The sequence below is a fragment of the Mus caroli genome, unplaced genomic scaffold (genome assembly GCF_978045245.1).
Source record: "Mus caroli unplaced genomic scaffold, Mus_caroli_1 scaffold_14, whole genome shotgun sequence".
NCBI classification, from domain to species: domain Eukaryota; kingdom Metazoa; phylum Chordata; class Mammalia; order Rodentia; family Muridae; genus Mus; species Mus caroli.
This window is the reverse complement of record NW_028227269.1, coordinates 38,919,093-38,943,852: the sequence shown is the minus strand read 5'-3', so window position 1 is coordinate 38,943,852 and position 24,760 is coordinate 38,919,093. Positions and strand designations below refer to the sequence as shown.

Below are 24,760 nucleotides of genomic sequence, written 5' to 3'. Positions count from 1 at the left end.
AAAAAATACAGACAATCTCTGTGTGAATGATATAATATGCTTTTTAGTTTCCCTCCAAATACCACTGTATTGCAACATTTGGTTACAAGATATACAAACTACAACACGACAAAGACAATGATGCTCTTGCGGGCCTGCATGGCGAGCTGCTGCTCTGCTGCAAAGGCACCGTCACCCACGTACTCTAGCAACTTTACTGGCTTGGGAACAGATTCTTAGTTTCAGCCTTTTGGCCCTGATAGGAAAGCCGTGATGTCTACACCACTCACGTTCACGAGCTGCTGTGCTGGCGAAGGCCCCACTTTTAAAAGAATTTCATGTATGAAAATGAAGAAGAATATCCCTTCCCTACCACGATGACGCTGTGCACGATGTGAACACATGCTGCATTATCTAAATGTCTTCACGATCAGATCAAGTCTGAGAAAGTGGGCGCTGACAGTTAATGAAGAAGCATATTCATTTTTCCCCACAGTGTTTCTTAGATCCTTGAATTAGGTGATGATAGCACACAAACTGAAAAACATACAGTATCTACTGTCTCCAAACCCCTCCCTCATGCAATATTCCACAACAATGCTCTGTAGCACTCTGAGGTAAAGGCAATGCTAGTTGCTACACAGATTTCATAAGCTTGCGGGGGGGGGGGGACTTAGCTTCTAAAAGTTCATTTTATGGTATAAGATACTGGGACTCGAAGAAAAATATAACATGTTTGAATCAATAAGGCACAATGCAGTATTTAACAATTTATATTGGAAAAGATAAAATTCTATTTGAGGGTGAGATCAAGGGGGCCTGGAGAATAATTCTAAACCTCTTAGCTTCTGGGATGCAAATTTGATTCCAGACAGAACACAGCACTGAACCATACAGAAACCCCTTGGGTATCATTCCCAAGAGTCACAAGTCTGCAACTTACCAATTCGGATGATGTGCACGGTAATGTAGATGTCCTTCCGGAGTTCACTGCTACCCAAGTCCTACCGAGAAACAAAGCCTGGTTATTTTAGAGTTCCTATGCTGTGCAGCAAAGCTCAAGCACTTCTCCATTCTCTCACGAACAAGGACAAAGATACACATAGCAATGGAACAAGGTCAGAAGGACGGTGTTCAAACCCAGGTCTAAATAACTCACTGGGGCTGATTAGTCGGTATGAAAAAAAAAAAAAAAAGCTTAGGAAGAAAGACAATTGTTGATCAAATCTCTTACTCACCCATTTTTAAATACTTAAGAACAATGGGTTAGATAGCCAATGCCTTGCTAGGCCCAGGTACCACTGTTCTTGTGAAACAGTCACCCAGGGTCACCGGTACTCTAACAGGTGTTTTAGCCAGACTAAAAATCTCAGTGAAGGGAGCAAAGCAACTGTGATTGCTGTTAATCAGAATTCTAACCACTACTGTAATCTCAGCATTATTTGAGCCATTTACGCAGAGTCATGGGTTTCTCTATCAATAACCTAATTCTCCTAAGCAATGAACACAGGACCCCACTTACCACAAAGAGAGAACAGTGTCTTTCAGGCTTATCCGGGGCTTTGGGAAGCCCATTTCTATTCAGTCTCAAGAAAAATCTCTCACTATAAGAGAAAGAGAGTCGGACACTTAGAATATTATTTCATAGTTAGCCTTTACTAGTTGTTCAGCATCTGAAAGCTCGGCATTGGAAAGCACTGAATACAACAAGCATGGGCTTCATTTCTGATAGAACTGGCAAAGCAGTATCTGCATAAATGCATATGCAAAAAAAAACCCCAAAATCAACCTTTCCAGCAATAGGCTGGTTTCCTGTCAGTAGCATCACTGCTATTACTCCATACAGTAGAAACCAACACATGATTTGAGATAGCAGAGCCCAATCCTCCCTATATTTACATTTAAGATCTTTTAATAATTTATGCCATGTTGCTTAATGTAACAATAAAAATGGCTTTATAGTTCTTGGTCTTTGTGTTTATGCTTCAAAACACAGCGAAAGTGTCAACGGATAAAACTTGAATTTACTTGGGTCTACAGATAAACAGAAGATCTCAAACTCTCCACTGAGCCTGTATTTGATAATACAGTGTCACTCATGTTTATAGCAAACACAAATTACTCACTCTGTCAACCAGCCAGTAATTTAAGGCCAGAAATGTTGCCAGATTCAAGGTAATTTATTAAACAATTACTGACATTCAAACATCACAATGGTTGTCCACCCAAGAAATATCAAGGCATCCACTATCTCCAGCTTTAAATCCCCCACTGAATTTCAATCTCTGGTGGAAGAATCAAATAAGTGGCTGCCCCAGGCAGAGAACACAAAGCCAATATCCACTGAATGTGAAATGATCATATGTGGTCTTGGCTACTGCAGGGTTAGCCTAGGAGAGAAGCAGGGAAATGTGGTATCTGGCATTATTAGTACAAGGCTCAGAACCTATTACATTACATTCATCACCATATCCTTGCCTTAAATAACGGTTCTAATATTCAAATACTACCAGGAGGAGAATGAGAGCCATAACAGATCTCTATGGGAGGATTTGGGTTTCAAATTATAAAGGCCTTACCACACTTCTGTTCCCTTTTGTGATATAAATCTAGATGGAGGCATTTAACAGATGCAGCTGCCTGGGTAACCTCATCATTTTCTCATACTATGGCTATTCTTGACCTCTCATATGAGAGGGCAACCAACACACATCACTCTACTGGGCCATTTCCATTCCTCTGAGCCCAGCTTCTTCCACAGAGCAGGGGGTTGATACAGTGGGAAGAAGAGAAATTGCTGCAAGGTTTCAACTGAAACCACAATCCCCAAGTGAGTCTGAAATGCATGCTGGGAAGAACAAACACAACGAAGCATGCAACGTGAACCCAGTCTTCTCCAATGCTCAGTTATGATACTTTCCTTTCAAAAGGACTACACGCTTTCTTCATGGTGAGAGCACATTCATTTTTATTTCAAACTTAAGATCTGATCAAAGGAAGGACATGCAGATTTATCTCAGAACAAGGGAATTCCAGCTCAATCATGATTGTCACACTACTGGTTGATCCTTTGAACAGTCATCATTTATCAGGCACTCTGCTAAGCTCTTCATTTGGCCTGACTCATTTGACACTCACCAAGCCCTCAGGAAGCATAGCTATTATGTTACTGTACTGGCTATTTTTGTGTCAACTTGACACAGCTGGAGTTATCACAGAGAAAGGAGCTTCAGTTGAGGAGATGCCTCCATGAGATCTAGCTGTAAAGCATTTTCTCAATTAGTGATCAAGGGGGAAAGGCCCCTTGTGGGTGGGACCATCCCTGGGCTGGTAGTCTCGGTTCTATAAGCGAGTAGGCTGAGCAAGCCAGAGGAGGCAAGCCAGTAAAGAACATCCCTCCATGGCCTCTGTATCAGCTCCTGCTCCCTGACCTGTCTGAGTTCCAGTCCTGACTTCCTTTGGTGATGAACAGCAGCATGGAAGTGTAAGCCGAATAAACCCTTTCCTCCCCAACTTGCTTCTTGGTCATGATGTTTGTGCAGGAATAGAAACCCTGACTAAGACAGTTACCTATTTAGCTGATGGGCAAACTAAAGTAAAAGTTTTGTCCAAGATCAAAGAATGAGTGACTAAGAACGGTATCTGGTATGCTTGTTGAAAATCTTCACTCCTCATTTGACTACTAAAGTCAAATTACTGTTCCGTTCTACACAGATATGGACCAAAGAGTTCCTTAGTATGAGGAGACATAGACAGGTATGGTGTTGAGCACTTGTGAGGCTAAGGCCGGAGGATTGACATGAGTTGGAGGACAGCTTGGCCTTCATAGTAAGCCCTGTCTTGAAAATCCACACAGAAAAAGGCACAGTCATCTGTGTATCTGGTACATTCACGTGGCACTGATGTCAAACAGGACCCGGAGGTTTCAAACTAACTTTTACCATGCCTTCTATGTGCCACCAAGAACAAAGAAAGCACTAATCTTGGTTAAGCAGGCTGCAAAGGAGTCCTTAGTTGAAATTTGTTCCCTGACAAGTTAGTTTGTTTTTCACAGTGAAAATATGAGTAGGGACATGAATTCTACGAAAATTCTATTAAACAAAGACAAAACTTGCCAAAATTGTAAATATGTGATTTTATTTAGTCAAAACTGCTAAGGTTTAAGCAGTCTTAGGGTATAAATGATGAAGTTACTTAGTTTCTCACTGATCTATCACTACTGTGCAGTTACTAATTATAATACCTTAGCACACAACACAAGTGGGACAAGTGCCCTCCCCTGGTCTCTGTTGCAAATAGTGTCTCATGTCATAATGTGAATGGCCTTCCCTGTGAAGTTCCTCTTTATTTTCACACTACCTTACGACTTATCTGCTGAAAAAATCAATAAAACTAATACGCAAAAATTCAGACATTTTTACATATTAAAACCTCAACGTTAATCCTGTTATTTAAAGAAAAACACTCGCTATCTGTAAGTTTCATCAGTGTTGGGATAAAAAACATCTTCTAAAGAATTCTGTTTCAGGAAGAGGCGCTTTTTGCTCTGTCACTATTTAATTTCACCGGTCTAGACAGAATCCTGATTATGCAAGTATTATACTATATCATATCCTGTTCCAGAAAGAACATCAATACATACTAAGCCAGCAACATATCCTTCAGCTTAAGCATGCCTTAGAGGGAAGATAAAAATAGGTTCAAAATGGATACCATGAAGCAATAAGTCATTTGCAATTTATTAAAAACCAGACAGAAAATCTCCATGTCCAATAAAAGACAGTCTATTCATTTATGACATGGTGCTGTTTTACAAAATGAGTTTCCTTTCAGCTTTAGTGATACATCAACTACTTACTCAACAAATAGTTTTAGGAAAAAAATTACCTTCAGTAATGCAATTCAGAGTCTTTGAACTATAATTCCCTATTCTCACATTTAGAGATTATCATAACATATGTTTTCTGAGCCAGGCTAGAAACCAAACAAGCCAAAGCCAGTTCGTTCTAGCATATCTGTAAGTCTCGAGACAGTCTCATATAAAGGTTATTGGCCACACACAAATGGATTTCTGCCATGCTGCCTCAGGCAAGCTTCTACTGCAGTTCTCTCGGATGTGTGAGAGATTCTAGTTTATAAACTCATAAGTGTTTTATGAGGGATGTGCATGCCTCGTTAAGGAATTTCCATTCTTTTCTGCCTCAGAAAGGTTGTGCGTCTGACTTATTACAACAACGAGCAACTAGAACTAGGTTTATAATTAGCAACATGCACATCTTCAGCTTCTACGAATGACGTGGCAGTCCTTGATTAGACTAAACAACTCTTGGATTATTTGGTTTCTGTTGTTTCTTCACGACAGGGTTTCTCTGTGTAACTGCCCTGGCTGCTCTAAAACTTGCTTTGTAGATCAGGCTGGCCTCAAATTCACAGATATCTGCCTGCCTCTGCCTCCCGGGTGCTGGGATTAATAACATCCACCACCATGCCTGGCAAGCTAAGCAGCCTTCTTAAGGCAAAACAAAACTAAAATTTTCCCATAGCTGGAAGCTTTAATCCCTTTCCAACATTTCCTCTTTCCCTAAAAGTCTTGAAAAGTGAATTTACAGTAGGAATGCATACAGAATTTCCCAGCAACAGTTCAATGGATGGTACTTCATGACCAGTGGTCAAGAGTCACCTCATTTAGTGCATGGTAGCTCTGAATTCTAGATGTTCTAGATAACTTCATTTACTCCTGTCCCCATGCACATTTTACATCTTTATTACACTAAATGGGATAGATAAAACATAGTGTGATACAGTATTTAAAAAGTAAACATAATTCAAAAAAAAGACAATAAGAACAACTACAGTGACATGACGTTTTCTAATGCTTTCTTCTTAAAAGATTAAACAAACGAATATGTCAGGAACACTGGGAACGAAGGCTGATATATTATAAGTCGAGAAAAAAATCATTATTTGGCTTTATTATGTGCTGCTGTGTGCTCCTCGAGGAAGAACTTCACCATTGGGGAAATTTAGAATCACCTAAATTCTATATGTGAGCCACCACAAATTATGACTATAAATTCTTCTGACTAATTCTTTCCTTGGAAATAAAGAACAAATCATGTTTATTTATTATTTATACTCTACCTTCTAATAAGGATATGAAAAAAAGAGAGAATGAAAGAGGAATATAAATAAGCATCCATGGCAGGGTGCCTGAAGAAAAGTAACAAAGGAAACTATGTACTTGGTGCCAGATTCTGTCATCTAATCTTTGCGATCTCATTTAATTCCCACAACTGCCCTATGGGGTAGGAAGCACTACCATCCCTGTCTGGTACATGAGAGAGCTGGGGCCTGAGATACGGACCAAGCTGTCTAATGGTTCATGGATCGTCAAGGATGAAGCAATCTTAACATGCAGCATCTGACTGGAGAGCCTTGGCTCATATCCACAGTGGTACCCTATCTTTAAAGACAGAGTAATTCAGGAATCAACAGAGAAGAGCAAGACTGTATCGCAAGGAATAAATGTTTTAAAGACTACCATAAAACTTAAAAATACTTGAAAGTAAATAAAGCTCAAAAAAAAAAGCCAGAAAATAACTCATGTTATATTCAGGTGAGTTACTAATTCTGAGGTCCTAAGTGAGACCTTTCCAAATGGAAATGGCATCTTAACAGAATACTTCAGTAGAGTTGTCCTTACGCTGACACACTATGCCATGAGAAACACATTAAGGGACTGAAGTAACTATGACACCCCTTCCTTTCTCTGCAGGGTCTTCCTGTCTTCCACTGTTTTCTTCAACCACTCTGAATCACCATCCTTTTGGTTAAAAAGGCTGTAGGTTGAGGAGGCCACCAGGCCAAATCTGAGAAGGTCCTTGAGAAATAGCATTAAGTGCTACTCCCAGTATACTATTCGAACATTCTAATGACCAGTGCCAGGGATTTTGATATTTTTATATGACATATATTCCTATATTTCAAAGAGATTTATACTTTATAAGGAAATTACCATTTCCCAACATGAATTCATATTATCAATCTAAGTCACCTCTCACATAATAATCAAATTGATTGGAGGATTTAATGCCTGTCAAAGTCACACAACTTGAATTTTATCCAAAATACAGGGAGTGATTAATATCTTGGTTTGAACCAAATGGTGCAAAAGATCATGAGTTAATTAATCTATAAAAAATTACAAAGAACACTTTTTAAAAAGTTTTAATAGTTCTGCTACTTGAAACTAATTTACAGCCTGAAAGTTAGCAATTATAAAGTGGTGTAAACACTTAAAGGGCCCTGTTTTTATAAGGTAATTGGGAAAATAAGGGAAAATGATGGCCTTGTCCAAACCAACCCAAAAAACTAAACCAAACCTCAACATAGCATCTTGGAAAATTCTTAATGTCTTAAGTCAACCGCAGAGCTCAACAGAATGGGCATTAAAGTCTCCCTCTAGAATGCAATGAAACTCAAGTGTTAGGAAGTCTCAAGGCTTCTCCTCTTTATCTCAAATGCATTTGACTAACAGTGCAGCATGCTTCCAACGATGTGTTCTAAGAGATTAGACTATGCTACACCAAAACACGAGAACCTGGCATAAGGTTTGCCACAATAATGACAGTTAAGAAGCAGCAAATACAGAAAGTTCTGTCCTTCCTCACTCTGCCTAAAAGCAGGACAAAGGGACCCTACTACTCTTCTACAGTAGTACAGTATTCACCAGTGAAGACTACAGTAGGCCTTTATGGGCCTAGAGTCAGTGGCAGATGTGCCACACCAATCACCTGTATTTTATCAAGCCAACCCTTTGCCATTTATTTGCCTTCCCACAAATTATTGTTGCCCCTTAGAAATTCAATACCTTCCTTAGTCTCTTCTCTTAAAATGCACTGTTTGTGAAGATGCTGCATACGCTGAAATTCAAAACCACCTCAGAAAATTACTCATTCCCTGGCCATTGCCCATGTATAGATTAAATCTTCTTCGCCTTCTCCCCTTCCCCTCCCCCTCCAACTCCCCCTCTAACTCCTCCTCCCCCTCCCCTCCAACTCCCCCTCTAACTCCTCCTCCCCCTCCCCTCCAACTCCCCCTCTAACTCCTCCTCCCCCTCCCCTCCAACTCCCCCTCTAACTCCTCCTCCCCCTCCCCTCCAACTCCCCTTCCCCTTCTCCCTCCTCCATTGTTATTATTTTTGAAGCATTGTGTTGCCCTGCTATCCTAGAACTGCACAGACCAAGTTGTCCTCATGTTCCTGATACTCCTGCTTTTTTCTGCCTCCAAGTGAATTAAAGGTGTGTGCCAACCCATCCATCTTCATCTTCTCCCCTCAGTTTGTCTTCTGTTACAGAGGTATGTAACAAATGGCTGAGAAAAAAGTTCCTCTCTCCAGCCCAATACCACACAGAGTGCTATAACTGTATCTCTTTCTTCGATGGGAAACATTTGAAATGGAAGAGCTTAAACATCATCATAACGGGCTGAGGTAGTGCTAGTGCTACCTCAGGTCACTGTGGACAGTGGGCAGGAGGCGTGGAAGCAGCTCTGAGTTCCCTTCTGGACAATGGGATCTGGTCCTCCTAAGTAGATGAAGGCTGGGGAGACACTGTATCCTAAGAGAATGACTGCCCAGTGGAAAGAGAAGAGACTCATTCACTTTATCTGGAAGTCCTTCATCTGTCTGGTTATTACTTTCTCTTGCAATGCCTAATGCCTAACAAGGAGATCCTGACTTATTAGGGTGGGTGGTTGAAAACATTTCTCCATGAATAAGATCTAGTTATATTAAGGAGCCCTAAGTCTTAACCAATTCTAATTTTGATTTTTTTTTAATAGCTGTCTTAAGTGTGCCCAAATAGGCAACAAAGCTATCTCATAGAAAAAGACTTTCTTCTTTTCTTCTTCAACCACAAGACCAACACTAATGACAGGCCATTTCTTTGAAAGTCTTACTAGATAAGATCATTAGTGTACTTATTTTAAGACTAAAGTAGCATTACAATCATGTGATCCTTTGAGTAAAAAGAAATGGAAACAGGAAGCCTATGGAGACGGGCTGTGCAAAACAAGTCACTTACCAAAGAAAGCAACAGGCTTTTTTTTTTGTTAATATCCAAGGCTAGATTCTGTATAAATATCTATGAAGAGACTGAACAAACCATCTGATAGCTTTGTCAGGTAAAGGATTGAGCTGAACGTCACATCAGAAGATATATTTTTACAGTATAGCTAAGATCACTACAAATGTTGACTTATCAAAATCAGTCAATTTTTACCTCTTAGCACAATCTGAAACTACCTTATGCTATTTTCTTTGCATAATAAAAAAATGGACAAAACACTCTAAGACAACAAATTTTTATGATAAGAGGAATACAACTCTCTTAAAGGGATAAATAAGCAATCACATGTCTACCATTTCACAGCACCTGCAGAAACTCCACCCTAAAGAAACAGTTACAAATAATGATGATGGTGATGATGATGATGATGGTGGTGGTGGTAGTGGTTGTGGCTGCCTTATATATAGCAATGACTCTAATTACAAAATCCCCAATTTCCCACTTGGGTAAATTCTTAGAAAGATAAATGCTATATAATTAAATGACCTAGGAAATATGTATCATGGATACTCTGAAAAGGATTTCAACATCATAACAACACCAGAATTGTCAAGTGGTATTTTGTGAGATTTAAGTAGTACAAAGAAGCAATCACCAGACTAAAGAGATGCCCTATACAATAGGGAAAAAAAAAGTCTTTGTCAACAATACATCTATCAGGGGACTGAGATCTAGAGTACAGAAAGAGCTATACACCCCTAAATTACACAATAATATGTTGGCTAACAAACTGAACAGAGATTTTCTCAAATTTAATTTAGCCATTGGTGAAGTATACTAAAATTGCTTTACGATTCTATCTCATACCAGTCAGAAGAGCCCACCAAGGAAGAAATGACAACCAGTGTTAGCAAGGATGCAGGGAAAGAAGAGGAACGCAGATACACTGGTGGGGACAATGTAAAGTGATAAAGCCACTGTGGGAATCAATATCAAGGTTTTCAAAACATTAAAAGCTTTAACTACCATGATCTAGCCATACCACTACCAGACTTTTTTTTTTTTTTTTTTTTTGGTTTTTTTTTTTTCGAGACAGGGTTTCTCTGTATAGCTCTGGCTGTCCTGGAACTCACTTTGTAGACCAGGCTGGCCTAGAACCCAGAAATCCACCTGCCTCTGCCTCCCAAGTGCTGGGATTAAAGGCATGCGCCACCACCGCCCGGCACCACTACCAGACTTTAAGTTAGAGAAAATTGCACATCCACGTTTATTCCTGTACTACTCACAATAGTAAACACACAGAACCAGTCTCCATGTGTACAAACAGATGAATTGGTCCATTGCTACATTAATAAAGTAACAGAGACTCAGAGATGAATGCCACATGTTCATCTCATTTGCAGAACTGAAATGCAAGAGGGGACAGAAATGTGTCCAAGTATGTGCATGCCTCTCTCTATGTAATTCAGGAAACAAAAATCTAGAAACTAAGAGAAGAGGGAAGGAGAATATGGAATCTGTGTGAAATGGAAGCAACAGAGGGTACGACTTGAGGAGACACTTGGGGCCAGCAAGAAACAGACAGGAGATGGGGAGGTAATGAAGGTGTTGTGGGGTAAGATGACTTTTAAAAAGTATAACCATGCCTGTACAGAAATGCCATCACCAGACCTATTTTGAATTCTAAGAATGAATGTGGTTAGGGAGGAGAGCACATGCTTTAGTCTTTCTCCAGAGAATGTGTTAGAAGATGGATAGGAAGACAAGCTTCTTCTGAGCAGAGGATGCAGAAGTAGACATGGGTAGGAGCAGGACCAACAAGAGCAGGGTCAGGAAGCAGGATGATGTGCATGAGGGAGGAGTGTCGTAAGCTAATTCTTCTTGGAGTTCACAGAATTGGATCACTGCCAACACTGTATCCTGGACACTCTGTGAGGAAGAGATCAGTCCGATCTATACATGGAAGTTATTTTGACTTTGTAAAATACTATTTCTTTGTTAGGAGACCATTTTTAATAAGGAATGGGAAACACAAGTAAACCAAAGCTCTCTATAGACTTTGGGGTGAAGTAGGCATTTTAAAACAAATGAAAAATAAAGGTTAAGAAGATGTTAACGCAAATTGTATCTTGGGTATTCTAGGTTCCTGGGCTAATATCCACTTATCAGTGAGTGCATATCAAGTGACTTCTTTTGTGATTGGGTTACCTCACTCAGGATGATATCCTCCAGACACATCCATTTGCCCAAGAATTTCATAAATTCATTCTTTTTAATAGCTGAGTAGTACTCCATTGTGTAAATGTACCACATTTTCTGTATCCATTCCTCTGTTGAGGGGCATCTGGGCTCTTTCCAGCTTCTGGCTATTATAAATAAGGCTGCTATGAACATAGTGGAGCATGTGTCCTTATTACTAGTTGGAACACCTTCTGGATATATGCCCAGGAGAGGTATTGCTGGATCTTCCGGTAGTACTATGTCCAATTTTCTGAGGAACCGCCAGACTGATTTCCAGAGTGGTTGTACCAGCTTGCAATCCCACCAGCAATGGAGGAGTGTTCCTCTTTCTCCACATCCTCGCCAGCATCTGCTGTCACCTGAATTTTTGATCTTAGCCATTCTGACTGGTGTGAGGTGGAATCTCAGGGTTGTTTTGATTTGCATTTCCCTGATGATTAAGGATGTTGAACATTTTCGGTATTCCTCAGTTGAGAATTCAATTTGCAAAACACAAGAAAATCAAGAATAAGGAAGACCAACGTGTGGATACTTCATTGCTCCTTAGAATAGAGAACAAAATACCCATGGAAGGAGTTACAGAGACAAAGTCTGGAGCTAAGATGAAAGGATGGACCATCCAGAGACTACCCCACCCAGGGATCCATCCCATAATCAGCCACCAAACACAAGACACTATTGCATATGCCAGAAAAATTTTGCTGAAAGGACCCTGATATAGCTCTCTTATGTGAGGCTATGCCAGTGCCTGGCAAACACAGAAGTGGATGCTCACAGTCATCTATTGGATGGAACACAGGGCCCCCAGTGGAGGAGCTAGAGAAAGTACCCAAAGAGCTGAAGGGGTCTGCAACCCTATAGGTGGAACAACAATATGAACTAACCAGTACCCCCCGGAGCTCGTGTCTCTAGCTGCATATGTAGCAGAAGATGGCCTACCCAGCCATCATTGGGAAGAAAGGCCACTTGGTCTTGCAAACTTTATACGCCCCAGTACAGAGGAATGCCAGGGCCAAGAAGTGGGAGTAGATGGGTAGGGTAGCAGGGTGGGGGGAGCGTATAGGGGACTTTCAGGATAGCATTTGAAATGTAAATGAAGAAAATACCTAATAAAAAATTGGGAAAAAAGATATAAATGAAAATAGAATGATTAATTAAAAAAAAATCTATGTAATTTAAGCCCTTAGTATCAATAACTAAATCTTTCTTTTTTTTTTTTTTTTTTCTCAAAAGAATGTTCTGAGGTTTTTTTCGTTGTGGGTTCGTTTTTTATTTTTTGTTGTGGCGCTTGGCTATAATCCCAGTACTCTGGAAGCAGAGGCAGGAAGATCTCTAGAAGTTCAAGGCCAGCCTGGTCTGCATACCAAGCTTCAGGCTAACTAGGACTACATAGTGAGACAACTCAAAAAACAAATGAACCAAGAAAATGCATACTGACTGCCATACCCTTATATACCATACTATATAAAGGCACAACTTAGAAACTATCCTTATTTTTCTCAACATTTTGAACCTAAGTAGAATACAAGGCTTGGGAGGACATGGTTTTCTTTATGCCTTCTCTAGATGAGCACTTGGCCTTAGGTGGAGCTTATTTGCTGGCTAAATGTATGAATGAGCAGGCGTCAGTAATTGCACAGTAGTGGTGTGAAATGCCAGTGCCAAACTGCCATAAAGTAGACCCTCCCTGCTTAACTTAGGATCCAAAAGGTCCAACTGCTTAGGGGGTGACACCAGGCCTTTATCTGATGATTCCTATGTACTTTTATTTTTAGCATGACAGTGTTTGCAAATGGTGGCTCCCTGGAGACAGTGCTGAGAGCACAATGTAACATGAAACAGCTCTTAGTGATGATGCACTCAGCACCCTGGCTCTCTCTTATTAAGAGCACATCCCCACCCCACTCCTGGAGGGGAAGGATGATAGCAAAGATTAAGGGACTAATGTCAGGATCTTTTAACGCTTTGCCTCAACAGGAAAGCAAAACTTAAAAGCTTCCTTTAAATGCATCACCACACACACACACACACACACACACACCCCACACCCAGTATCAAGTACTCTGCAAGGTGCTGAGAAACTGAAGGGGAAGAGAGGGTAGAGGCACACCACTGATCATCCCTTTGTGGATGCCAAATCCTTCTGCAACTGTAAATGGCACTGAATAAAGTCCTTGTGAAGTGCTTACTATGCGTGGCAGAGGCTTATCCCATTCAGACTGCAGGAAAACTAAATTATTCTGAATGCCCTACAGGCGGCAACCTGGGTGTTCATGAAGAAAGACAGAGAAGACCATGATACTAGTGAGGGGCGGAGGCTCACTAACCTGCCCCTGCCTTAAAAGGCAGGATTGGGGAGAAGAGGGCTTTCTGCTCACCTTGTACAAATAAAAATACTCCTCTACTTAAGAGAGTCAAGTTGTCTGCATAAGTGCAAGGCAAAAGAGAAGCCTACTCAAGTTCATGCACTCTGTGAGCTTCCGGTTTTCCGAAACTCTAGTTTTTCTAGTCATCTACTAAAGTTAAATAATTGGCATTGTATTCTTATCATAAAATGCTATAAAAAAGTTGAGTGGTTCCGTGATACACAGTGTGTTCTAGATTTGGATAAAGCCTTTCCTTGCTCAGTTCTTTGTATTTGTATCCCCCTCCTGCCCCACCTCTGTTCCAGCAGCTTCCTTAGAGTCACTACCATTAAAGGCAACCAATATGTGTGGGCCATTTTTTTTTCATGTGTAACACAAGAGTGAATGAGGGATAAACCACAGGTGTGATTAATTCGGAGGTGACAACACCACCAATTTCCATGCACCTGCTGGAACAATCAGATGATGGAGAGGAGGGAGGTGGGAAACAGTTGTGCTTGTCAACACGGGGCCCCGGGGAAGGTCTCTATGGGTCACTGCTGGACAGACACCCACAGTGAATCTGTGCCAACATGTCTAGACACAGCAGGAAATGCTCTGGGCCTGATAGAAAGGCTGCCACTGTGCTGCCACAATTCAAGGAGGGGTTCTGAATGCCTCCTCTACCTATTTTAACTCTGTGCACTGTGTCCCTTGCTAGTCTGGCTGGGCCATTTTCCTTACACTGCTTTTCTTTGCTTTGGAAAGCTTACAAGTTTTAGTGAGCATTGTAATATGAAATTACAAACACAGACCTAGGCCTACAATATGTCACAGTCAAAACACTAAGTATTCCTAAATTATATAAAAATGTAGATGGTGAACTTATATGATCAGGCCATGGTAAGCTTCAAGTAATGCATCAAACAAGACATGTAGCACAGACAAGGGGAACTAAAACCTGTAAAGGCTCTATTAACCTTGCTATGTAGTACTATACGTGGATAAAAGTAGTATCTCTTTCTCTAAGCTCTTTATTTATTATGTCTGCCTCTGAACAGGGTTACTGGAAGCTATGAAGGCAATTTCATAAGACTCTCCTCATCTGGAGACAGGATTTCCAACTTCCTTATTCCTGTTCCCTCTGTGGTGTTTCAGGTTGTAATCCCCCTTCAGGCTTCTGATTCCCATTTTTTGTGCACTCCTAGCTAACATAATATGCACTGCATATTACCCTTTTGCTAGAGGGTCTCTCTAAACTTTAACTGCAGTATCATAACTAAAACATCAATTTCTTGGAATGTGTGATTTCTGTAAGAATGCAAAGGTAGCCACCACGTACATCTAGCTAGGGTGATGTATACTTTCTCTTTGGGTTCAAAAATCCTCCTCCTCATAGCCAGGACGCACCAATAAACTCCTGGGTCCTGAGCAACATCCTATACATTTCACATTCAAGAAATCCCTCCAGGAAAGCACTGTTATCTTCATTAATTCCTACCAGTTAACAGCTGTAAGAGATGTGCAGTTAAGTGCCCAGGCTGATGTAGCAAAGTCAGAATTTCTACCCAGATTTCCTAACCACAGAGTGTGGCCACTTAGCCACAATGAAAGGGTGTACAAGACACAGGTGATGTGTGTCTCTCCCAGACAGAAAGTCATAGCCATTTTACAGTTAAAGGATCTGGATTTTTAAAATGCCTGTGCGTTACCTACTGCATTCAGTCCTCTCGCTCCCTTAAATGACAGAATTGGACTTAATAAGGCATAATTTTAGGCAAAAGAAAGCTTCTATAGAAATGAAACCTTTCAAGAAAAATGGGTTTAACCGCATGATAGTAGAAAAAGAAAATCTAACTTCAGAAAAGTATGTGAAAAAGGACTCATCAGAAAGTAAACTTTGCCTGGCGTGATGGCGCATGCCTTTAATCCCAGCACTCAGGAGGCAGAGACAGGTGCATTTCCGAGTTCAAGGCCGGCCTGATCTACAAAGTGAGTTCCAGGACAACCAAGGCTATACAGAGAAACCCTGTCTCGAAAAACAAAACAAAACAAAACAAAACAAAAAAGGAAAGTAAACTTCATCATTGCAATTACTAGAATTAAGCACACGCTGCTGCTAATTTCTCACTTAGAAGCCCAAGCTGATGTGTACGAGCAACTTTGCTGTAGCCAGGGACCAATGGGTGGTACTCAGGCCAAGTCCTCTGCTGAGTCAAAAGTAAAGGAATGAATTAGTCCCAAGACAAAATGACAGTGTTAATTAATAAGGACTTAGAATGTGCCAGTAAACAAAGGAACGAAAGTTACACAACAACCATGACACCAAGGCTCACAATCAAACATATAACAGAGTCTCTCACTGAAGCTGACTACTTCAGGCCAACTGGCTGGCTGGCCAGAGAGTGAAGTTCACTGGGCAGGATTATTAATACTCTGATGCAGACGAACACCATGGATGAAGGGAAGATAAGCATCGATGCACAGCTGCACGGCCCATGTGAAGCACCACACTATGGTTCTTTATATCCCATGTGGTGCAAGAGCCACTCCTTAAGTGTCAGCTAAAGGCGACCCAGTAGCATAGACTGCCAGTTCCCTTTCTCTGGAAAATTACAATTCATAAGCCCATCCTAAGGCTCAAACAGCTCACAACCACACCCTCAGCTCTTCCTTTCTCATGGCTAATCTCCCATTTGCAAACTCAAGTCTTATTTCCTGAAGCTCCACTCCTAAGGGGCCTGGGGCCATCAGTGATTTCCCCTCCCCTTCCCCTTCCTCATTAGATCCTTCCTGTACAATCTTCAAAGCTCAAGTTTCTATCATTCTAGATCTTAAAAGAATGAGCCCTATATAGATCCCCTCAACATTTAATGGTAAACGTAAAACAACTGGGGAAGAACATAGCACATTATAGACATTAGAGATAAGGAATATAGAGTAGGGATAGGAAATATTGATTCCTATACAGCCTACCCTGTTAAAGTACCAGCTTCACTTGACTTTGGGCAAGGTCTCTAGGTTACATCATCTACAAACAAAGGAATATTAATAATATGTAACACATCGGGTAGTTGTAAGAGCTAAGTCAGGAAATATTTTTCAAAGAACTTAGAATAGTGTTTGACATATAAAAAGCAGTACATAGTGCTTGCTCCATGAATATAATAAAAGATGCAGAGGGCACTCTCCCTCCCCCAGCTACTCCTTGTGGAATATGGAAATCAGCCTTCCAGCCAGAAAAATGCTCTGGAAAAATGTTTTGCTTATGTGAAACAATGGGGTAAACACATTTTTTGAACAAATAATTATCTTTCATAGAAGTTATGTGAAGGGTGTATTGGACTTCAATGAAGAGTCTGTAATTTTCAATGTCACTAGGTTCTATGGGCTATCCAAGTGGCTGAGGAGAGCAAAATTGAATGATGACCTAAGGTAGGTCATGCTAACCAGATGCTGTCAGAACATGCCCCCCTCTTTTCTGACCTTCATAGGAAGGAGGGTCCATACCATGATCAGAGAGCCCCAATCTCCTGAGCCACATCATCAGGCAGATTCAATAATTGTTTAAAAACCCAAAACCAGGCTTTTAAAACAAAGCTTCAGTCAAATGATGATTTGGGGGACTTAAAAACTCAAAAACATCTGCCTTGGTTGGTACTCATGGTGGTATGTCACGTATTTCACATTTTTGATAGATGAACTAGAAAGATGATACCACATGCTGGCTCCCTTTATACTCGATATCTGTAAGGGCAGACTCTAAGCTTTTCATCCTTGGAAAAGATGAGCAGCTGACACTACCTCACCTATCTTCAGTCCTCTGGGAGGAGCTGCTGAGATGGGTCAGCAGTAAGAACACTTGCTATACAAACCTGGTGACCCAAGTGTGACCCCTGGAAGGTATTCAGACATGGAAGGAGACAGCTAATTTCTCAAATCTGTCCTCCAACTTGGCACACATATGCCACATCATGGGATTGACACCCATAGATCATGCAGAAATATATACAATAATGTCGCACTATTTAGGGTGACTTAGGGCTCATCAGGAAACTCACTGCTAAGCTCAAAATCCTGACTCTCTTCCAGGGACCCACATGGTACAAGACAAAGATAAGGAGAGCATAACCTCCATGAGCTGCATGCCCCATGAATAAGCAAATGGAAATGTTTTTAAAAAAATCCTCTCAAAGGATTTGATTTCAGAAATCAATTTCTATAGACTAGATTACTTCTGGAGCCTCATACTGGTTTCAGTATTAGTATTATCGATGATAATAAATGATGACATTACAATGTCTGGTGACAAAAACTCATTGTGCTGATTGTTTTGGTCAAGCTGACACAAACTAGAGTCACCTGGGAAGAGGATAGCTCAGATGAGAAACTGTCTCCATCAGACTGGCCTGTGGGCAAGTCTAGAGGGCATGTTCTTAATTGCTAATTGATGTAGGAGAGCCCAGCCTGCTATGGACTATGCCATCCCTAGGCAGGTGGGCCTGGGCCCTTTGAAAAAGGAGCTGAAGAATTGAGTTGGAATTTTGATGGGGATTGCATTGAATCTGTAGATTGCTTTTGGCAAGATATAGTTGTCTCTTGTGAGGCTATGCCAGTACCTGGCAAACACAGAAGTGGATGCTCACAGTCAGCTATTGGATGGAACACAGGGCTCCCAATGGAGGAGCTAGAGAAAGTACCCAAGGAGCTGAAGGGGTCTTCAGTCCTATAGGTGGAACAACAATATGAACTAACCAGTACTTCCCGGAGCTCGTGTCTCTAGCTGCATATGTAGCAGAAGATGGCCTAGTCGGCCATCAGTGGAAAGAGGCCAATTGGTCGTGCAAACTTTATATGCCTCAGTACAGGGGAACGCCAGGGCCAAGAAGTAGGAGTGGGTGGGTAGGGGAGCAAGGAGCAACGAGGGTATAGGGGACTTTGGGGAAAGCATTTGAAATGTAAATGAAGAAAGTACCTAATAAAAAAAATTGGAGGGGAAAAAAAAGGAGCTGAACAAACCAGAGACAAGCAAGCTACTGGCCTCTGCTTCATTTCCAGCTGCCAAGTAACTCTTGCACCCTTGCTTTGGCTTCCTTTGATGATAAACTGTATCCTGAAAGCCAGATAAGCCCTTTCTAGCTTAAGCTGATTTTCTTCATGCCATTTATCACAGCAACAGAAACAAAAGCAGGATTCTCACAAGGCCCTAAAAGTACATTTGCAGTTCTGAGAAGATGCCACCATGGAATGAAGGAAGCAAGAACTGTTCTGAGTTCCAAGGCTATTTCCCTATTTTTACCGAGAGAACGGGAATCAACCACAAGGAATGCTGAATATGGACTCCTAAATGGAGTGTTTTAGAAAACTCGAAAATGTTTTTGCAAGAGAAACTCCGAAAGAAGCTGATATTAAATCAGTGTTATTTCAATGATGTTAATATTATAAATTATTAAGTACATCTTTATAGTATGGTAAATATGATAAGAATATAATGGTATGATATTGACTATGTTAATTGTTAATTGTTAATATTGATAATTTTATGTCAGTTGTCATTCTATTAATCCTAATATAAAAAAATAACTGAACTGTTCTGTGAACTCAACTGTAGCAGTTGTGAAAAATATGGGAATTTATTTTTCAGAATTTCAGATTAATAGAGACAATCAAAAGAGCTCTTTCACATCTGATATTGCTTCTTAAAAACATAAATGAGTGTATATCGTACATCCAAAGTTTTCAAGATTGTGTAAAACTATGGGTAAGCCAAAAACATTTCAATAGAAAATGACAATGCCAAACCAGGTATGGTGGCACAGATCTTTATTCATGACACTTAGGAGGCAGAAGCAGACAGATCTCTGAGAGTTCAATGGCAGCCTGGTCTACATTGAGAGTTCTAGGATAGCTGAGGTGACATAGTGAGACCTTGTCTCTAAAAGATAATAGTAAAGAACAAAGAAAAGCGGGTGTTATCGCTAAAAATCATTCATAGGCGTTAAGTGCAGAGCTATAACAGGTCAGTATTTTAAGCCTTTTTCTTCTCTTTGAGAACTGATTTGTGATGGGAAACATTCTTCAAGGACACCAATTCATTTCCTCCAACCATGTTTCTGGTTGATTCAGGAAGCATATTATCATTGTTATTGCTGTACTTCACATATAGCCTTACTTCACATAAACACCGCCTTCTGCATTTCATAGGCATGGTCCACTACCAAGAAATAAAAGCCACACTTATCAGTACATAAAAACTAATTCATTACAGTTATCTGTCATGTGCTATTGCTACAGATGCATTAAAATGAAAACTTCACACATATTTCCCAGAAAGAGGGAAATACTCCTAGATTATTCCATTTATGAATCAGTATATGTTGCTGAGAGTTGCTTAAGAGTCTTGCTATTTATTTTATTAAGTACTCTAAAAGCACTGTACAAATGGATCATTATGTGTGACTTGAGTAATTCCATCCTAATTCATAATTTAAATGTGAAACCTTCATTTAAAACGTAAAGTACTTTACGCTTCCCTTCAAAGTAAACATAGTTCTCTTAAAGTCTCAGGAAGAGTTCAAACCCTTGGCTGTGTACACAAAGCGTCCACTCTTTTCCTAACCATTAAAAGTCTGGGCTAGGGATAACATTCAGCGATAGGGAGTCACTTAGCAGGCACAAGGGCTGGTACTTGATTCCTAACACCCCAGAAAACCAAGACTTATAATGAAAAGCTTGCCCCAGAGAACCATGACAAGTAAGAGTCAGAGCACTGACAGAAGCACAAAGCTTGTGCTATTTCACAGCTCTGCTACATCAACGGGAGTGTCTGCAAAGTTCTTCCTCCAGACCATTGATCCAGACACAGGAAGATCAATGCTTCTATTTACTGAAAAACTGAAAGACAAAATGTGCTGCTTTCCATAAGTAAACATTATATGCCAGAGAAATTTTACCTTGGCATTATCACCACAAAGCAACTAAAACAAAAGCAAACTTGGTATTGAGGCCACATAGGATTCTACAGATCTTTTGATTACCTAGAAATCCTCAAATCCAACCTTAATGGAAACATCTAGAAGGTAGGTAAATGGGGAACTCAGAGTTTTATACAATGAGCTGAGGGTGGTAGATAAAAAATGTATCTGAAAGCATCTAATATGCAAATCCACCATAGTTACAACAAGAAACTCAAGTCCTACGTCCACATGCCATTACCTGATTGGGCGATTCTCTTTGCTGTCAAAGAGCGAGAAGATGACCTCTAGCTCCTCTCCCAGGTTGGAACACATGAGGCTCTTCATCTGGACAAAGAGGTGGTGACTGCTGGCCTGCACAGGGGTGTCTTTCTTCCGATGTCGATGTTCCATCTGAATGATACCCACCCCATCAGAAAAAAACACATCAGCATGGACAATGCCTTGCAGTGCTGGGGACTGCTTAGAGTACATTTTTTTTTTCAGGCTAGATTCAGTATCTAATCTAAATTTCAAATTTTCTTCTAGCTTCATCAAGGCTATTGCTTTAAGAGTTCCTTTAAATTTTTAATGTTAAGGCAATATAAACTCAAGACATAGAAGGAGGAATTTCAAAGGATTTCTGTGATCTTAATCAACGTGCAGGATGAGACCAAACCAGTGATCCTTGAGAACAGACAAAAGAGCTGGCCTGGTAGGGCTGCTTGTAATCCCAGCAGCTAGGGAGGTAGAGGCAGGAAGATTTCAAGTTCAGGACTAACCTGCCTGCAGACTTCAAGGCCAAATTGGACAACTTGATAAGACCTTCCCTTCTCCCTCTCTCCCCCAACATTCTGTCCATACGTCTGTGTGTGTGTATGTGTGTTAGAGATATATGTATGTATGTATGTATGTATGTATGTATGTATGAGATGTATGAATTTATCTTAGAAATGCTGCAGTGGTAGAGCACTTGCTTAGCATATAAAAGACTTTAGGTTTAATTCTCAGAACAGGAAACAAAAACAACAAAATAACCCCCTCAAACAGACAAACCAACAAAGTAAAACCCTTCAGATTCCAGTTACAGATAATTTGAGCTGAAGAGTATTTCTATAACTTCTCATTGATTGTACTTTGCAATTTTATTTTGAAAACTATACTAACCTACAAAGGTTCAGTAGTTTCAGAATGAGGCAGTGACAAGCCTTATTGTACCACTAAAGGGAGGACATTTTTAACTCACTATAGCGCTCCGGAGAGATGGTCCAGGAGCCCATGAGGAAGCTAAAGTTAGGAAGAAACTCCAGTGCATCCCTCTCATCTTGTCCTCACTGCACTCAACTGTTGTCAAACTTGGGACGGAGAACCAGAATTGAAAAGGCAGACAGTCCAGGAAGGAAAGAAATCACCTATGGGGCTCCAGGCAGGAGACCATAAGGACAAATGCCCAGTCAATTAATACTCATTAGGTATCTACTACATGCCAAGCACTGGGAGCACAACAGTGAACAGGCCTAGAAGCATTCCATGCTTCATGGAGTCAGTACCAGCTAGCAGGATAAAATGCCAGGAAAACTGGTGTGTGCATACACAAAGACACACCCATCCACTCATACACACAAATGCTCACAGATACAGACAGACAGACAGACACATACACACAGACACAAACACACACACACACACACACACAGAGGCACAAACATACACATAGATACACACACACACACACACACAACCAAGAGTGATGAAAAGGGAAAATCTAAATTGCAAAAAGAGCCCAAAAGGGTGTGTTGATTTGAGCCTGGGAAGTCAGAATACATGGAAAACTGCCCCTGTAGTAAAGTACTACAGAAGGAGCAAGAATTGTGGCCTCTTTAGGACAGAGCTTCCCGATCTGATTGTAGTGAGGATGCAGTTTGTTTTCCCTTCTTATCCTTTGGAGGTTGGTAAGTAAATACTTTCAGAAAAGCAAAAAGCTAGTGAGACTACTATGACAATGTAAAAATGTATGGAGGCTTCTACATCTCTATTTGGCATGCGCATATTGGCCCAGCTGCCAGCTGCTGCCAGTCTACTCAGCTATTGGACCTCTCACTGATGAAGACTAATGGGGCAGGGAAAGGACCTGGAAAGCCTGGGCATTATCAGAAGGAGAGACAATAAAATAAGGGAGGGCATGGTCACTTTCCTATCAGAGACTGCTTATTGTCACCCTGTATGAGCCTCCTGACTAATAAAGGGATACTTTTAGCATCAGAGATTTGAATATTAGGGTTCCGTCTATGGCTATGAATGGTTGTCGGGGGTGAAGGCACATAACCATATCTCTATATTAGCCACCTCTTAAGGCTTGTAAATAGAAATCAGTAATTGCCAAATGATTAGCCAACTTTCAGAGCAGATGAGATTTTTACAATTTACATGCAATTACATGACATCATCAGAAAGTTTATATGCATCACTTTTACTCTGAACTATGTAAAGTGAAAAGATCACAAACAAGTAACCCACTAAATGAACGTTTAGTTGGCCCCTACTCACATGGGACACATCTGTGAAAGTGAATATGTACATCATATACACACATATACATATACACACATACATATACATATACACACATATACATATACTTTTTTTTTAAAAAGAAAAGCTTCTGTGAGCCTTGCTTTATTTTGTGCTTTCAAAATCTTTCATATGCTCATAAAACTAATTTCTTTAGTCCAAAAGTAAGAATTCCCCCCTTAGAATTGCTAACTTACTTGCTGAGTTACTTAAAAGCCTCTCTACAAAGGCATAGTCAAAAGTGTAGCACAGCACAAGCTACTCCAAAGAAATGATGGGTACCAAAGGCCAGAGCAGGGGCCACAGACTCAAAGGCCTCCTGTAAAGAACTGACCTCAAGGCGGTGTCCGCTCTTGGCCTTGCAGAGTACGAAGTCTCCAGCACCAATCGTGGCAGGCAATAGGAACTGACAGGGGGGAAAATCAGCTCCCTGACTCATGCAAATAATGTAATATATCTAGAGCAGTGGTTCTCAACCTTGACTGCACTTTAGAGTCGCCAAGAGAGCTTTTAAAAAATACTTACACCAGGTCCCGTCCCAGAACAATTAAATGGGAATTTCTAGGGGGCTAAGGAGGGGGGTCTCACGAGCTGTAGTTTTAAAGGCTCCCCAGGTAGCTCTAATGGGCAATGAGGGTTGAGAGCCATTGATGAAGATTATATGCAGAGAGATACAAATCACAGCAGACTGAAAAAAAATGTATTGTTGCCTCTGACAAGTCATTAATTGTGTCCTGGAATCTACCTTGCGTGCTAGGAAGGAGACTGCCTGGTTCTGGGCTATGTGCCTATGATATAGGCCCTTCTGTGTAGCACTCTCTAGTGCTTAAGTTTCCCACCCACCCATTATTCTTCCAGATCTGGGATAGATTTGGATTTAAATAGGTTATGAATACGTGCTTATGTCTTGATAGTTCAATACTTTTGAGGACTGCTAAAAATATCCTTATGAAAAGAACATCTCAGCAATATCAGGCTAATACTTTAAGAGCTATAACTTATAGTCACAACACAGACAACAATCCTTCTTGACTTAATGTATAGCTACAGATGATCCTGACAGCTGTGCTCCATGTACTTACAGCTTATATTTTAACTATATCACTTATTAGGAGAAAAAAATAGATTCACTTCAAAGATTTCTTCAACTCAAACTGTTTTCCCAGGCTTCTCAATCTTGGAAGAGAGTTGGGGGCAGGGCTTTCAGGGTGTATAGCACTCCCTAAGTGAACTTTCTCTACTGCCACCTCTTGTTGTGGCAACGACATTCTGTCCTCAGCCAATGCCAAATATACCTTGGGGTGGAGGTTCTATAAGAACCACTGTTTTCTCATGGCTGTCCAGCAATGACCATGAGAATGAATGGAAATCTGCAATTGATGGGGAGGAGGCATCTCCAGGAAGAGACAGAGACTTTGGATAGGGAGGTGCCCAAGAATCAATAGGGGTGTCCTTCGCTTTGACTCACAGCAATGGGGATATGGAACCTCGAGAGGCTGCCTTCTATGGCCAGACAGGAATTCCAGGGGAGTGATAGTGACACTTACCTACCCACAAAAATTTTGACCCAAAACTTATTGTGCCTACAAGAAATACAGGCACA

General features: G+C 40.7%; 1 protein-coding gene across 7 annotated transcripts in view; it reads right to left on the bottom strand.

Annotated features, from left to right (window-relative positions):
- Dock4 (dedicator of cytokinesis 4) overlaps positions 1-24,760 on the bottom strand; it is a 408,217-nt gene that overhangs the window by 176,122 nt on the left and 207,335 nt on the right. For all 7 annotated transcript variants that reach the window (XM_029484743.1, XM_029484744.2, XM_029484748.1 and 4 more), the window contains exons 8-10: positions 20,849-21,000; positions 1,502-1,583; positions 923-983 (exon numbers count right to left, since the gene is read on the bottom strand). In XM_029484743.1, the coding sequence (XP_029340603.1) occupies positions 923-983; positions 1,502-1,583; positions 20,849-21,000 (295 nt within the window). The remainder of the gene's footprint in view (positions 1-922; positions 984-1,501; positions 1,584-20,848; positions 21,001-24,760) is intronic.